At 39.4% G+C, this 17,128-nt stretch overlaps 1 protein-coding gene across 3 annotated transcripts in view; it reads left to right on the plus strand.

Moving 5' to 3' along the window:
- Nucleotides 1–17,128, plus strand: part of csk (C-terminal Src kinase) — a 34,922-nt gene that overhangs the window by 10,629 nt on the left and 7,165 nt on the right. For 2 of the 3 annotated variants that reach the window (XM_053505867.1, XM_053505866.1), the window contains 5 exons: nt 5,021–5,165; nt 6,059–6,172; nt 6,312–6,424; nt 12,266–12,485; nt 16,487–16,580. In XM_053505867.1, coding sequence (XP_053361842.1) covers nt 5,151–5,165; nt 6,059–6,172; nt 6,312–6,424; nt 12,266–12,485; nt 16,487–16,580 — 556 coding nt within the window. In that variant the 5' untranslated portion in view covers nt 5,021–5,150. Of the gene's footprint in view, nt 1–4,780; nt 4,929–5,020; nt 5,166–6,058; nt 6,173–6,311; nt 6,425–12,265; nt 12,486–16,486; nt 16,581–17,128 lie in introns of those variants that run through there. The other variant, XM_053505868.1, reaches the window with a different exon arrangement.

Raw genomic sequence — 17,128 nt, forward strand, 5'->3', positions numbered from 1 at the left:
CGATTGGCTTCCTCATCAGTAGGCTTTCACACTGCCGCTGCTCATCTCGTCATTTTCTCTATTGACTCCTGCCCTTATCTGCCTCCCTTTGATCAGTCTTTTTTTATGTTCGGGTTTGTACACGGCTGATGCATATCACACCTTGAGGAAGAAATAAACACACAACAGCAAAGATCCGGCATGAGAAATCAGTTCCTTTGCAGAGCCTCTTCTTGTGCGTCTGTTTTGATTCAGACAGCGTGTACAGAAGCGGGTTCATCTGATCACGCCGGACGCACACAGAAACACTTGTGTGCTCCGAGTAAATGAAGAGAAAAGCATTGGCTCTTCTGGAATTTTCCATGAATTTTTCATCCAGTCGAATTCGGCCTCGTTCGGCAGCACGCAGGCGTCCGGTTCCCTTCTGTGTGCAGTCTTTCTTAAAAAGCCCAGCGATCAAAAGTGCTGTTGTGCTAGATTGGGCCCTGAACATGCATTCCTTAAGTGATGATATCATTATTTATGGGGTACAAGTCCGGACACACCCCGCACTGTTCCACAGAAAAGAATGAAACTTCACAATTATTTACTAGTGAATGTTCTGAAACTAAAATGTCAAAGATTATATTTCACCAAACTTACAGTTTGCGCTGTTTCTGCAAAGCGGCAGCATCCTGCTTTTTTGTTGTGGTATGCAATATTTTTATTTCAAGGTGTTTTCATGCGATTGCATCATATTTTTCCTCTCTGCAGTGACGTCCGTGTGTTTCTGCACAATGATTATCTTAAACTTTAAAAAAAAAATTTTTTTACATGCTTTCAGATACCGATGGCTGTTTAACAGCTTATAGGAAAACGGCTTCCATATCGATCTAAATAACCGGTGTGAGGTGTTTAGTGATACTGCCGTTAAGTTGACATTTTGAGTTACAAAATTTTCACACAACGGTTTTCCACCCCACATATGATGGCTTTCGGGGACACACTTATACCGGCACTAGTGAGATTTACACCTTTGCTTCATCTCGAACATTTGTTTAATTCACTCACCTACTTGTCTTTAAGTTGTAGATCTTCAACTTTCCAACATGTTCACTAATTAGCCAAGCTGAATTACTCTCTGTGATTGTGCTTTCAGTCGCTACCATCAATCATCATCGATTCTAGTCAGTGATCATGTTATTTCCTGTGCATTTCAAAAAGTGAAGCTGGTTATGAAAAATTTTAATTGTTTAAAATTTATAAAACATGCTATGTTGCATTTATTTATTTATTTATTAATTTATTTATTTAGGAAACCTGGGCAACTGCTGTGTAGCACAAATGTGCATGCATATAATATAGATAAGTGCATGTGCTCACAACATGGTTGTGTTGTGTTGTGTATAGCTGACCAACCAAGGGAAGGATTCAATTTGTACCGAATTAACTATAAATGTATACTAATTAATAATAATATACCGACTTAATTTAGTTCAGTGAGACTGTAGAAGCTTCCTACGAGTACATTTTGGAATTATTTATTTAATTAAATTAAATTTTTGCATGGCTTTGATTATTTGCGCACGTTGTACCATGTGACAAACTGTGACTGTGCAGAGCAGGAAAGACGTATGGTAAAGCACTTATATGCACCTCTGTTTTAAATCATTTATGATTGACATTTTTGAAAAACCCAGAACTATTGTAAGCTTTGTAGTATGCAGTTAAACCGAGTATTAACCGATGATTGATTATGGAATGGTTCCCGACTCCCATCACTGAGCTCTACTCGGCTTTCTCATCAGTATAAACCGTTGCATGTAGTTAGCTACATATATATATCAAAAAAAAAAAACTAATTTTAAGAGCTTACAAGGAAAACTGTCTGTTATCATGTTAATCGTCATGGTAACTGCGCCAGCATGGTCGACATGCAACATCAGTGGCGCCAGACAATCGGTAACTTTTTACAAGAGTAACTTGGATACAGCACCAACCAGTGAGCTGACCGAACTGTTCTTTCAGCGTTGTGTGTACGACATAAGCATATGTGTTCTAATGTGCACATGTGTTCATGCTTTCGCATTTCAACGTCTGCGTAAGTTAATCGTGTAGATCGGCTTCTTTACTCCAGTGGAATGTCACAGATGGTGTAGTGGGAACTGAAGCTGGGAGAATCCTGTCACTGAAGACTGCTAAGCAGCTGAAGAATCCGGCATTAAACGGTCCTCCCGTCCACATCGCCATGAATGAGAATGCTTAAAATTAGAAAATTAGAAAATTATATAATATATATATATATATATATATATATATATATATTAAATTAATAATAAATTGAAAATTATTTCAGTTACGTATCCTGATTATTTTGTATGAAAATTCATGTACAGTATCTGTATTCATGGTATTGGTGAAAAAGTGATTTTTCATAATTTTCTATAATAATTAATGCTTCTTATCTCCCGATCCACGCTTTGTTGATCTTAATTGTTATTTAAATAAAACTTGGCCAATTTAGATTCCACATGAAAAGACATGAACCTGAGAAGTGTATTATTCTTAAATGCTACATTTTTAAGATATTGCAACATGAATTTGACATGTTTACAGACACTACAGGTTTTTTGCTTTTTAAGCGTTTACCAAAAAACAAACACTTTTACAGGTCATATGCTTCTAGAAGCTTACACCAGTTGTATTATAAATACTTATAAATACATAAGAAATATGAATAATTTGTATTTAAAATAATTTTTGTTTGAAGCGAGACAGTATAACGCTGAAAAGTGTCCATTATAAAATCATCTCTCCAAAAATGCTGGAGTTAGCAACTTGAAATTTTTTAGGGAAGCAAGATCGGTCACTTCAGTGTTGCATAAACTTCAGAAGTAGCTTCCTTGGCGCACACATTGTCTGTGTTCTATGTTATAACATAAAAAAACAATTATAAAGTCACCCCCAATACTGTGTTTTGGCCGAATACAAACTGAATCAGCACCTACGTATCGTGATGAGAATGTATGGGGAGACTCCTGGTGATTCCCACCCTTAGTATTTACAAGGACGAGTCAAATGAAAAATATTTAAGATTGAACATTTTTATATCAACAGAATCACAATGCAAATCGAGTCTCTGGTGTTTTCTTCCCTAATAAGCATGAGACACTCTCCCTTCAGGCCTGACGGCGTGTGTCCTGTCTTTTAATGCTTCATGCTGTTCCTGTCCAGGCCGTGTAAATTTAGGCCAGAGGAACAGCAGGGGAAGAGTGTGTTTTTAAAGGGAAGTGGCTTATATGCCGTAACTGTAAAGGCTGCTGCGTACAGGAGCTGCGGTCGGCGCCTCAAACCCACGCCCATCCCATAATGCTCATCGTGCCTTAACGACAAGAATGCTGCTCTGAGCAACTCAGGAAGTGAGCTCATATTCTACAACTCGTAGCAGCTAACTATGGCTGTGGACACTAGTGTGTGTGATGTGTTTTATGTTTTTTGGGAGGGTGTGAGGAGTTACAGCTCAGACACAGCATTTTAATTAAATGTAGAAAATAGTTCATATTTATTTGTTGTGCGGTGATTTTAAACGCTTTCTGATCACAGTAGATATTTGATATTTCTCATGCAGACGTGTGTCTTCAGTATTCCATTGTGGGTCTTTGTCTCTCTATGCCTTGGTGTGTCTGTCCGTGTGTTTGTGTATGGGTGTGTGTCTTCCTATGTCTCTGTATGTCTACTTTTGCATGCGTGTGTTTGCATGTCTGTATGTCTGCGTGTCTTTCTGTCTCTTTATGTCCCTTTATGTCCCTATGTCTGCATAGCCCTCCCTGACCATTTGTGTCTCTCTGTGTACCAGTGTTTCTTGATCTGGCTCTATGCCTCATTGTGTCTCTCCGTATGTCTGCCTGACTCTCTGTGTGTCTCGCAGGGTCTCTTCTTGTATGTCTTAGTTCCTCTCTGTATGCATGTGTATCTCTACGTCTCTCTGTCTGTCTCTCTCTCTCTCTGACTTCTTTCTCTCTGTCTGTATGCCTCTTCGTTCCTCTCCATGCCATTCCGTCTTGAAAGATTTCTCCTTCTCTCTCTGTGTGTCATCATTTTCCTTGCTTCTGTATGTCTTCCCCACTGTCCCTCTGTATGTTTCTTGTGTTTCTGTGTGGGTGTGTGTGTGCGCCGAAAGACTTACTAATTCATTTTGCCTAATTGGGGAAAAGAGGGCGAGAGAGAGAGAGAGAGAACAGTAAGTGGCTTTCAGAAAGCAGGGCTTAGTGCACAGAAAACAGGAAGTGCAGTCAGGGGTACATGACACTAGCACTAAACAGGAAGTACTGGTTCAGATTTGAAGGGCATTTTCACCAATGATGCATCAAAGCGTTCAAAGCTTTTAAATCTGCGTGTAATCAGTGTTTATCGGAGGAATTTTATTAAACCAGATTTGGTTGAGAGTTTGGATTTCCTCCGTGCTCGTGTTGGGTTGCGACATGGCCCAGCAGCAGTAGGCAGAGGTGTTGGTGTGGCATGGGGGAAAAGCCCTTCAGTGATCTTGTGTCTGTTTAAAGTGCCTGTAAGGGAGTCATTGCTGATCCTCCCGCGCTTTTTCGCCGGCATCTGCAAACTAACTTGATGCTAACACTCTCTGCTCTGCCGTGCTCTGCTCTGCCCTTACAAGCCCCGGTTCCTGTCTGAGGCATCGGAAAATCTGCAGCCGACACTTCCTCTTCGAAAGTGTTTGCGCTTCCTGTTATTAATCTGCTCAAGCTTTTTTTCTTTTTTTTTTTCACTCGTTCACTTCTGCACGATTGGTCGGTTTGAGCGGTTGATTCTGGGAGGGACCCAGCAGCTTCAAACAAACCTACAACGTCATTAGATTTTTTTTTCATATGTGAATGCTGTGAATTAAAGTGTCTCACAAGCTCGTACGGTACCATGAGGCTTTGAGTGAAGAGGTCATGCTAGTAGGATGTCATGTTGTAAGTCGTATCATTCTTGTTTCAGGAACTTCCCATGTTTTCAGAAAACCTTTAATCGCCTTGTAACTGACGAATGCTTATTCTGTTTGTAGGTTCTGGACACACTTGATGCTGGATGGTGTAGCTTCAGCGCCGATGGTGTTTCTTAACCTCCTGGGACGCTGAGAGGATATACTCTTTCCCTCTCTCCATCTGTTTCTCTGTCCTTTTACGCGCTTCAGTATGTCTGCCATACAGGTGAGAGTGATAGAATGAATTGCCTTATATCAATCTTGCTGATCCTATGACATTCTATGATTAGACTGGAACTGAAAAATGTATGCAGTATGTAAGGATTCATTAGCACTGGTTTTTATTATCTTTATCCTTTTAATGTATATTTATTATATTAGAAACACTGGCGGCACTCTGGCTTAGTGGTTAGCAGTGTCGCCTGCACCTCCAGGTCCCAGGTTCGATTTCCGCATCGGGTCTGTGTGCATGGCGTTTGCATGTTCTCCCTGTGCATGGCGGGTTTCCTCCGGGTTCTCCGGTTTCCTCCCACTGTCCAACGACATGCAGATTAGGCTAATTAGCGTTCCCATATTGCCCGTAGTGTGTTGACCAGAGATCCTACCATGGTTGTACAAAAGTGGACTAAATACAATGCCATTGGCCTAGTTGGACTACAGGGGTACATGGATGGATGGATGGATATATTTTTTTAATGATTTTAAGTTGTTTGCCCTTGTGGTTTTTCAACCTTAGTTAAGAGTTTAATTTGAAACATTTTAAAGAAAATACTATAGGATGAGGTCTCCAGGTCTCAGCATCAGTATTGTAAAAGTTGATTCTTGCTTCTGTTCATCAGTTGCTTGCTTTTAACTGTTAAATAAAACCAAACAGAAGGTTATCTCTTGCTAAGTGAATATCATTAAAATCAGTTTCCATCTATAATCAGATCTTCAGATAAAACCTCTAAAATGTTGGTTGATTGATCATAATCAGCATTTTTGATTTCGACACTGAATTAAAGATAAACACACTAGTGTGTGTGTGTCTGTGTGTTTTTGTGTTTTTGTGTGTGTGTGTACTCATTATAAATGTTACATGTCCAACAACTAAGCATTGCATCATCTCCCCCTCATTAGACGATCTGGCCTCCAGGCACGGAGTGTGTAGCCAAGTACAACTTCCCCGGCACGACCGAACAGGACCTTCCCCTGTGCAAAGGAGACGTCCTGACCATTATAGGAGTCACTAAGGTGTGTGGGTGTCATAAAATCTCACAAAACATAAATGCTCCTGACAGCATTATGTTCTCAGCATCAGTCCCTGTAAGACTGCTGCTGGCGTTTGAGTAAATCTGACAGAAATATCACTTTTTTTCTTTTTTAATCCCAGGACCCAAACTGGTACAAAGCCAAAAACACAGGGGGCCGAGAGGGGACCATTCCAGCAAATTACGTCCAGAAGCGAGAAGGGGTGAAGTCTGGCGGGAAGCTCAGCCTGATGCCGTAAGTACCGCTGTCATAGGATGGGGTGAATTTAAGCTGTCAAATTCTTAGATGCATGTAAGTTTGTAAAGTTTATTATTTTCATAATTTAATTTGAATTCATCATGTAGAATAAATGAACTAATTAAATATAAAGTATTGATTTTACACTCTGTTTTTGTATATTTTGTATGAAGAACAAAAAAAAAAAAAACAATAGAGCACCCCTAAGGTCATGTTCATTACTTGAACACGTGTTTACTTTTAGATTTAACTAGGTTTTTTTCTGCGGCACAAAAATACACCACATAATAGGGTCAGTAGGGTTTGTGTGTGAGGGACATTGTGAACCAAGTGTCATATGAAATCCTAAAACATTGGGCAACAGTTGGGTCCGAGGAAATCCTTACTGTGGTCTAATAAATTAATAACCATTAAACGTCCATCCATCCATCCATCCATCTCTATAGTCCAACTAGGAAATGTTGAGGCCAATGGTGACCATTGTATTTATTCCCATTGTTATGATCGAGGTAGGATCTCCAGCCTACATTCACACTCGCATTCACACACTACAGACAGTTTGGGAACGCCTTGTCACATACTAAGCCTGGTTAGAAAAATGGGAGGGTTCTGTCAGGAAGGGCATCCAGCATATAACCAGTGCCAAGTTGTGAGCAGCCGAAAGGAAGTATATTAGGCTTAGCTTCATGTCTTTGGACTGTGGAAGGAAACCAGAGTACACGTTGGAAACCCACCATGCAAGGTGAGACCATGCAAACTCCACTGAAACAGGCCGCGAGGCAGGAATCGAACCCAGACCCTGGTTGCGACAGTGCTAACCACTAAGCCACTGTGCCGCCAACAGTTAGACGTAGAGGTTAATATTACAGCGCTAATTCCTTTACCTTTTGTGCTTCGTGAAATGCTTCTGCTGATGTTAGGGATTGTCTAAATAATTTTTAAGAAAACTCTAGTTTATAAAAAAAATAATAATAATAGCGTCTAAATTTATTTTACTATATTTTTAAAGACTAGATCTGATCACAATAACAATTAAAAAGTAAGATGTCAGTGTGTGAACATTATATTAGGACATCAAGTTAAAATCATTCATGAATGTGTGTGTGTGTGTGTGTGTGTGTGTGTGTGTGTGTGTGTGTGTGTGTGTGTGTGTGTGTGTGTGTTTTGTATTGTTTTTGTTGCGTCTCCCCAAGAAAAATGTACATACCTTGTGACACGGGAACGACACACTAAAATCTTGTTCCTCGTGCAGCACAAGACTTTTGGTTGGTAATTTCCATGCAAAAAGTCAAATAAAATCAGGAGAGAATTAATGAGATGTATTTATTGTGCACAAATAATCGTCAAGGACGTTAAAACGACTCTTTAAGAAACATAACGAAATAAAATGTCATGCGGAAAATGTAACATGATAAATATGCACTATTATGACATGACATGACATTACATTACATTACTTTACATGGCATTACATCATATTACATCACATGACATTATATTATATGGGTTAAACTGCATCAGATCACATCACATTATAGAGGGAGGTTTGCTGGCTTTAGTGATTCAGTGGTAGGTTTAGTTCCCACCCAATGCTCACCATCAAGGCTACTATTAATGTGCTGGATGTCTGTATTAACAATATTAGAAAGCAAGTAAGCAAGTCCTTGTCACTCACATCCGTCACTCTGCATGTTAATGATGCTCACATTCTTTATTCGCAAACCGATCTATTAAGTTCTCTATTCAGCAAAAAAAAGACATGTGTTTATACACAACACTGTTCCCGGGTTGGTGTGTTTTTCTTACCAGAGAGTCACCTGACTCAGACTTCCAAACGGAAATGATTATTTCCAAATAAGTGCACATTGAATGGAAGTAGATAAAAAAGGGCCTGTCATTTATAAATGGCAGTGGGTGGGGGGGGGGGGGGGGGGGGTGGGGGGGGGTCTCGCTGGCGTGGCCGCCTGCCACGTCCGGACTATTATGGGGTAAACACTTTGTGTAAGAGAGATGATTTCATGGTTTGTTTATATACGTGTGTGTGAGAGAGCTGAATATGAACAGTCATGGAGGAGAATACAGATGCCGTATTTAGCATGGCCGAGCTATATTTGGCACATGCGATCATGATATCATCAATGTCCTCTTACTGTAGTCATGCTTTTATGACACATGTCTTCCTAATCGTATGTCCAGCACTCACGCTTGCCACCTCATTTAAACCGCCAATCAGCGGTTTAAAAGCAGGATAAGGACGGCAGTGTAATAAATAACCCTGTTCAGATTATTCAGGGAAATGGAAAAAAAAAAAAAAAAAACCAGCCACTCGAATTTCTGATATGCAAAACCAGACTCGGCTATAGAGATCAGAGTTCATCGGAAAGAGCACGACCGTCATTCTTCAATTACTGCCCGTCAGTACACAATGGCAGCATGTGCCGGCCTTATCTATGCCGAAAATTTATGCCAAAGTATGAATCCGGTCAGAACAGTGTATGCTGGATGGTTTATTTCCTGTTTTAGTCGTGACCATGATGAATAGATATATAGATGGATTAACTTCATGAGAAAGCAAGCGATAACAGTGTCGGTTTGTAAATGTTCCATTTTAGTTGTAACTAAAAACAATTAAAAAGGATGACGTGTGTGTCTGGGGGGAAAAAAGCAACACGATTTTATATAACAGCAGAAACCATTCATCATTAACATCAACAGGTTTTCCTTGCCACTGTCGCCCTCGGCTTGCTCTCCAGGGACTATCTGACCATTTTGATTCCTACACATTCAAATTCCATACAAACTTAAATAATTCTTTTGATTGTGTAAAGCTGCTTTGCGACAATGCCAAATGGTGGATGGCGCAGTGGCTTAGTGGTTAGCGCTGTCGCCTTGCCCCTCCAGGGTCCGGGTTCGATTCCCGCATCAGGTCTGTTTGCATGGATTTTGCATGTTCTGTCCAGGCTCCAGGCCCCCCACAACTCTGTAGACAGGATGAAGCGATATAGACGATGAGTGAATGAGTACCTTCTGGGTAGCTAGTGCAGTAGTAGGAGGTACAGTCACTTGATTAAGGTTTACAGAGGGGATTTGGGATTCAGCCTTGCGTTAGAAGATAAATGAACAACTTTACTTTTTTTTTATTTTAACTCATAGTTCAGAGGCGAATTGGAACAACTTACAAGCAACTATTAAGGAGACAAAGTGTTTTTATTATGACAACGTTATCAGATGTGTTTTCTTGCTGAAAGTGCTGACTGGACTGGTTTTGACTGAGGGTTTTGGGACGCAGCTACTCTTGCCTCTTTGCAGTACTGATGACCGTACCGACCTACTTTCACACATCCTGTACCTGACAGTTAGTTTTATGAACAGTTATTAGTTACACGTCGCAGTGCTGTTGCCATCTATTATCACCACTTGTGGAATGTCTCTCGTCCAATCAGATTACTCAGTCGGAACTCACTGTTGTATAGTTGTGATTTGATCAATAATAATATAATACAGAACAAAATAACTGTGATCATCACTGGCAGGTCTGAATAGACTGCTGCTGTACCTTTATATACAAGTTTCAACTACTTTGATTAAGCAGATTATATGAACAGGTTTGTTTCTCTATCCTGGTCGGTTTTATGTAAGATTCAGTGGGAATTCTCATACACAGATTGCATGGTTCCGATGCCAGAGTCTACAGAAGCATCCGACGCTGTGCTCTTTTTGGAACCATGTAATTTGTCTTTTCTTGTCCTAAACTTTAGCTTTACTGTGTGTGTGTGTGTGTGTGTGTGTGTGTGTGTGTGTGTGTGTGTGTGTGTGTGTTTTTATGTCTTAGTGGGGATCAAATGTCCCCACAAGAGGGGAAGGAATATCTAAGAGTTTCAACCTTGTGGGGACATTTTGCTGGTCCTCATTAGACAAACTGTTTACCAGTTTATTTATTATTTATAGAAGGCCAAGTTTAATGAAGATTAATTAGTTTTACATAGTTAAATTAATAACTATGTCAATGGAAGATCCTCACAAGGATGTGGATTTGCGTGTGCAATTTTTCTGCCTGTACCTTCAACTGTGTTCAAGGTTTCAGAAACATCTTAAATATATATATTAAAGCTGATCAGCTTATTTGGAAATCATTGACCTTATCATTTTAGGGTGAAGCCCACAAACGTCTGCCTGTTTTTTCTGTACGGCAGGACTCTTGTGCCTATTTTTTTTTTTTTTAATGTTACTCTTAAATCCGATACATACTGTAACTGTTCAAAACATCACTTTTTTCTCAACATTTTGCTTCCACAAACTTCAGGCAGATACTGTATGTAAGTTTGATTTGATTATTTTGTCAGTGCAGACCACCCACAGTTTGACGCATATGCAATACACAGTCGGTTTATAATCGGGAACATAACTGCTCATAACGTCTATTCTACTCAACATTTTGATTTCATTTATGGCGCAGGTTTAACTTCAGGCAAATAAATACCTACGTACTGCCAAAGTTTCTTTAAATTCTGTCCAGCCAGTTTTTGTGATGATGTGACGATTTAGACAGACAGACAGGTTTCAGATCCTCTAATGTAGGAAAGGTAGAAATATCATTGAAAGAGCGAGTTCTGACCAATCTACAGATAACCTTTTCAAAGCCATTACTCAGTAAACTACCTTTCCCACTCTTTTTTAATAGAAATAGTTTTGTGCGTCATAGATTACTGTAGGCGCTTACAATTAGCTTTTTCTGATTATTCTGATTAAAACAAGAACCAGCTAGCTGCTAAATATTTTTACTAGCCCTAATCTATCAGCCTGGTTATTACTGGTTCGCCTGCTGCTCTTATTTCACCAAAAAGCTAAGATGGAGGCATTAGTGCATTGTGCAGGTGAACTTTTTGATCACTAAGTGCAATTAGAGATCATGCACATGATATGACAGATCATAATGCACTGTGTGTGTTTTTTGTTTCGGTAGCCTTCTTGGTGGTTAAGCTTTTTATAGTTGGGTTTAAATTTTAAAGTTATAGCAATAATTGTTTCATAATAACTGACACATGTTTGGCGGTTGGATGCCATGTCATTGGAAGAAAAGATGGGAAGCCAGCTTATTCTAGATGCTTTGTGCTAACCAAACGAAAAAGAAATAAATGTGCAGTCTTAATGGATCATTTCAATGATCCATTAAGACTCCACATCTATAATGTAATAATAAACAATATGATTACCTTAATCACACGTTGCTGCCATGGGTTATGATCATAGATCATACTCCCATTAATGTTCGCCGTAGCCATTTCAGTGCCAGGCTAAAGCTTGACCAACGGTACGGCATCTGTTTACAGTCTTGAGCAGTGTCATGCAGGATCTCCACAATAACTCGAACATTAGTGCACAGTTTTATGATCACGCACTCAGGAGAGGTAATTAACCCGAGTATAAAATATATGGTGTTGTGAACATTGCCTTTATGAAGATTGACAGTTTAAATGCTGGGACTCTGTGAACGAATCACTACTTAATATTATGTAGCTCTGTTATTATAATTATTCAGCCTGGAGTAAAATAGCTTTTACCTACTAACTAAGCTCTCAACATTGCAATGGATATCCGAGATAAAAAATGGGCTCACTTTAAAAATATATAATCCTGCATCTTTAGTATTGTATGTGCAACGATCAGCCACGACACTAACACCACCACCAGGTGAATAGAATAACCTTAATCACCAACTACACACAACTGCTCACAGGATCATGGAGTAATACAAAGTGTATAGGCTCAGTATGTGTATTTACTACAAGCTGTTTATGTACATTGATGTGAGAGTGTATTTTGCTCTGCCTTCCTTAGATGGTTCCACGGCAAGATAACACGTGATCAGGCCGAGAGGCTGCTCTACCCGCCCGAGATGGGGCTGTTCCTGGTCCGCGAGAGCACCAACTACCCCGGAGATTACACGCTGTGTGTGAGCTCTGAGGGCAAAGTGGAGCACTACCGCATCATCTACCACAATGGGAAACTCACCATCGACGAGGAGGCGTACTTCGAGAACCTCATGCAACTCGTCGAGGTGAGGATAACGGAGTCTGGAGTCTGGGGGGTTTTGGGGTTATTTTTGCATTTGTTCTTGCTGGTGTTCTGTGGCCAACTATGAGCTTAGTCTGAATGAGTGAGTGGTATCTACATGGAAAGAGGCAAAAAAGGTTATAAAATGAATTTAATAAGGGTACGAAGTTAAAAAAAAAATGGTGCAAGATGCAGCAGTTGGTACGGTTTCCTTTTCGAGGTGAACACATTAACAGTCTTGTATACCTATACTGTACATGCGTACCGGTCGCTTGGTGATTAGCACTGTGGACTCACACCTCTGGGGTTAGGGTTCGATTTCCGCCTCGGGTTTTTGTGCATGGAGTTTGCTTATAGTGTGTGAATGATAATCGGGCGCTGAGCTGCCAACCCGACCCCATAAGTAACTGGCATAGAAATGACGGATATATCTCCAGGGTGGGGAATATCCGTCGCCCAGTGTGCCGGATGGCAAGGGGACGGACCAAAATACCAAAAATTCTTGTGTATCAGCGTGGTTTATTTTAGTTGTATTGGTCATCTTCAAATGAGGTCAAAAAGGCTTGTTTTTAACACCAGGTTATAATTTTAGCATAATGTCTTCCCAGGTTATATGTAGGATAATCATAATATGTTACAACTGTAATTTTTTTAAACCACCCCCAATAAACTACATAAAAAAAACAGTTTGAATCAAGTTGTTGAAATCATCTTGTATAAAAGATATAAATTCAGTTTACCATAAAAACATTGCGCAATATTCCCTTAGTATCACTGTAAGTACATCCTTTCTGATTCTTTTGAATTACCAAATTCCTTTTTTAGTTTCGACATGCACTATACGTACGACTGACAGACTTTCTCCTAAGTTACCACCTCTTTTTTTTTTTTCCTTTTTTGTTAAATGATGGTCACAGACATGCCCAAAATAGCCAAAACAGGAAGCAGGCCCCATCAGACACAGCCACAGAGGCAGAGAGAACTGCTGTGTTAGGCGGCAGGAAACACACACACACTTGCATTTCCTCGTAGTACGTTTTTTGTGCATGAGTGTGTGTGTATATATATATATATATGTAAGTTCAAAAGCTGCTGAGGCTATTTCGCCCCGAAAAAGTGTCCTTCTAAGGTGCTAATCTCTAAGCTTTAAACTTCGCTCCATGTTGCACTGCGCGTAATCAAGCCAAAAGCAGTAGAGAATAAACAGCATCAGGCGTTGTGTTAGGTTACAAGGATTGAAGTAGCTTTTTTACGCTTGTAAACGTTACGTAGCCGCTAGTGTTTGCTTACTGACGGGGACGATCTGTCCGTGTGGTGCATGCTGATTGGCTGGGTATTAACACATTTGAAGGAAGTGCTGAGTTGAGTGGGGGTTTGGTGACACATTTTGAATTCGGCTCTTGCTTCCTACCCACACACACACACACGGTTTTGTAATTCTTTGCTTGTTCTCAATAGGTTGGACTTTTGTTTGTGTGGCTTTCAGTTTGTATGTATTTTTTATAAATTGCTGTTGACGCTCCATTCGTTTTAAATCGTCAGGATACGGTGTTGATCCATGTGACTGTTTTTGCGTTCACGTTGGATTACAGCATCAGCTATTCCATCTTCATTCTGCTCTGGGAGACCCATTAGCCCAGGCAGGGTACGACCCTGAAATATGATACTTTATTGATTATTGATTGATAAACCTGCATTAAAGATTAAAGCTTTCATTTGCATTTAGGCATTTGGCAGACGCTCTTATCCAGAGCAACTTACATTTTTTATCTCATTACACATCTGAGCAGTTGAGGGTTAAGGGTCTTGCTCAAGGGCCCAACAGTGGCAACTTGGTGGTTGTGGGGTTTGAACCTGGGATCTTCCGAACCGTAGTCCAATGCCTTAACCACTGAGCTACCCCTGGTCCCTACTCATGGCACAGGCTTGATCACGAGCAGTGTTGTTGTGGAGTGATAGTCTGCCTTATTTAGTCATCATTTCCATCACTAATGCATCACCAGTGTGATCATGGAACTGTGTGTGGCCTATCCTGGGCATCAGGTGTGTGTGTGTGTGTGTGTGTGTGTGTGATTTGTTTTGGATGGTGTGCTATTAAAGAGCTCTCTCTCACGTACACGGCTTTGCCTCACCTGCTGCCTGCACTTCAGTTCCTGGAAAAATTGATGAAAAGGAAGTGACAAAGAGGAAGGTCGAACATTTAAGAGGCACTGCTGTTATACCGCTGTTGCAATGGTTGCAATGGTTACGTTATCTTCTGTTCTATCCTGCAAAGATCTTTGACACTAATAATGTGAGGGTATTTTGCATGTTTAAATGTGGGTACTTTCAGGATACAGGGTTACACACTTTAATATAGTATTCAGCGGACATATAGTGAGGTCCCAAGGGCTAGTGAAAAGTAAAGTTCAAAGTAAAATTCGAGTTCAAAGTAAAATCTTTTAAATCTTTACATGATTTTTAGTTTTTTAGGATTTTTTATGTCCATTTTTGCTTTAATAACTTTGCAGTTTAGCTGGTATACACTGTAACCATTGGTGTAAAAGCTTATGATCCATTTTGTGCCATCTGAACACACACTTCAATAAAATAGATAAAGAAAAATCTGATCTTTCTAACAAAGAGGTCAGTCTCACACATTTGCTTTTAGTTAGATTTTATTAGGGATCGAGAAATAGTGTAGAATCTGTAATATTAAATATTATTGAGCTTTTACTTTCGACAGTCATGTGCAAAAAGTTAGTACCGCCTCTTTTAATTCTTTGTGTTTTTCTGGGGTCGGCACCATCTAACTTTTTTTTACTGTGCCATTATTTATTTAACATTTTTTAAGGCATAATTTCTGTTAAATAAATATTAGTTAATATAATTTCAAAACTATTGAAAAGATGATTTTTGACAAAAAAAAACAAAAAAACAGAATATAATGAAAGGGTGCTACCGTTTTACACATGACTGTATGTTTTAAAAATTCTTATTTAAAAAATCTAAAACCTTCTGTACATTGCAGATCACAATGTAAAAATTCTAAAACCTTCTGTACGTTGCAGCCATACACTTAAAATGATAATAATAATAATATTAATAATAATAATAATAGTCACACACTTCAATATTTTGTTCCGTGTCCTGGAATATGCCCATGGTATCAGGAAAGAAAAACCCAATTGATGTGATAATCTGGTCATTCAGTACATTTGGGTCGTCAGCTGACTTCATTTTATTGCCACATAACGGTGCTGAGTCTAGACCTGAGCAAAGGTCTAACTCAACCCCAGATCATGCCACTGCCTCCAGAGGCTTGTACATGGGCATTATGCATGATGGGTGCATCACTTAATACGCTTCCCTTCTTACCCTGACTCAATCAGAATTAGTAAGACCACATGACCTCTTTCTATTGCTCCAAAGTCCACTCTTTATTCTCCCTAGTAAATTAAAGCCTTTTTGCATATCAGCTTTATTAATATGTTGGTTCCTTATTGCAACGCTGCTTTTTTAAATTTCAATCTTGTGAGTTTTCATCACATTGTGTGATTGGAGATGATCCTTATTTAAATATTAAACATATTTGTAATTTCTGCTGTCTTTTTGTTTTTTTGTTTTGTTCAAGTCATCTCCATTAATTTTAGAGAAAATGACATTCCTTCCATAGAGTTGACGGTTCAGCATCTATCTTTCCATGGTTTAATAATGATTTGTACAGATCTTAAACCAATTCCTAACCCAAATATTATAACCCTTATGAAACAGTATTTTTTTTTTGACCAAGCAGTATTCACATATTCCAGTTATTAAGTGGCCTCAGACCTCTGGACATCATTGTGCTTATCTGATTCGTCCCTATGTTGATGAATTAAATAACATGAAGAATAAAAGAATAACTGCATACAACAAACGAGAGAGAGGGAGTGTATTTTATAACTTCATGCCTGGCTGAAATCAGCAGAAGCTCTGCAGGATATATTGTGTTGGTCTAATTGTGTTGCTGATTTTTGTGTGCAGCACTACACAAAAGATGCGGACGGCCTTTGCACCAGACTCATCAAACCCAAGCTGGAGGAGGGAACAGTAGCAGCGCAGGACGAGTTCTCTAGAAGTAAGAGCATACACCATCCTCCAGATCAGTTATAGGACAATATGATTTTCTGTACATATGCACGATACGGCTAAATATTAATGACAGAAGTAATAATAAAACAAAACTTTATTCTTTAAAGGATGCAATTTCACCAAACTTTACGTCTCCGTTTGATTTAGATTTTTATCTTTCCTACCCCCATGCTTTAAAACAAGCACAGAGGTGGTGCAGTGTCTCTAAATTGCCTCTAAGTGTAATTGGGTTTATGCATGGTGCCTTGTGGTGCCCGGTGGTGTCCCAGTCAGCGTGTGCTTCTGTCTAATGTCCAGTAATAAACCCAAAAAGATTTATTATTATAAACATTAGTTAGGATTTCGTCAAAAAGAAAAAGTATTCCATATTTAAGATAATAAAATCCTTATTATTTATTATTTCTTTTAATAGACATAGACAGGGCAGCACACTATCCTGACCTGCATTACATAATGCTTGTGAACCCATTGCAGTAGAATACTAGTGTATATTTCTAGGGACAATAAATAAGATCTTAAAGATATGCCTGCTTT

This window comes from Clarias gariepinus, chromosome 10, assembly GCF_024256425.1.
Source record: "Clarias gariepinus isolate MV-2021 ecotype Netherlands chromosome 10, CGAR_prim_01v2, whole genome shotgun sequence".
NCBI lineage: Eukaryota > Metazoa > Chordata > Actinopteri > Siluriformes > Clariidae > Clarias > Clarias gariepinus.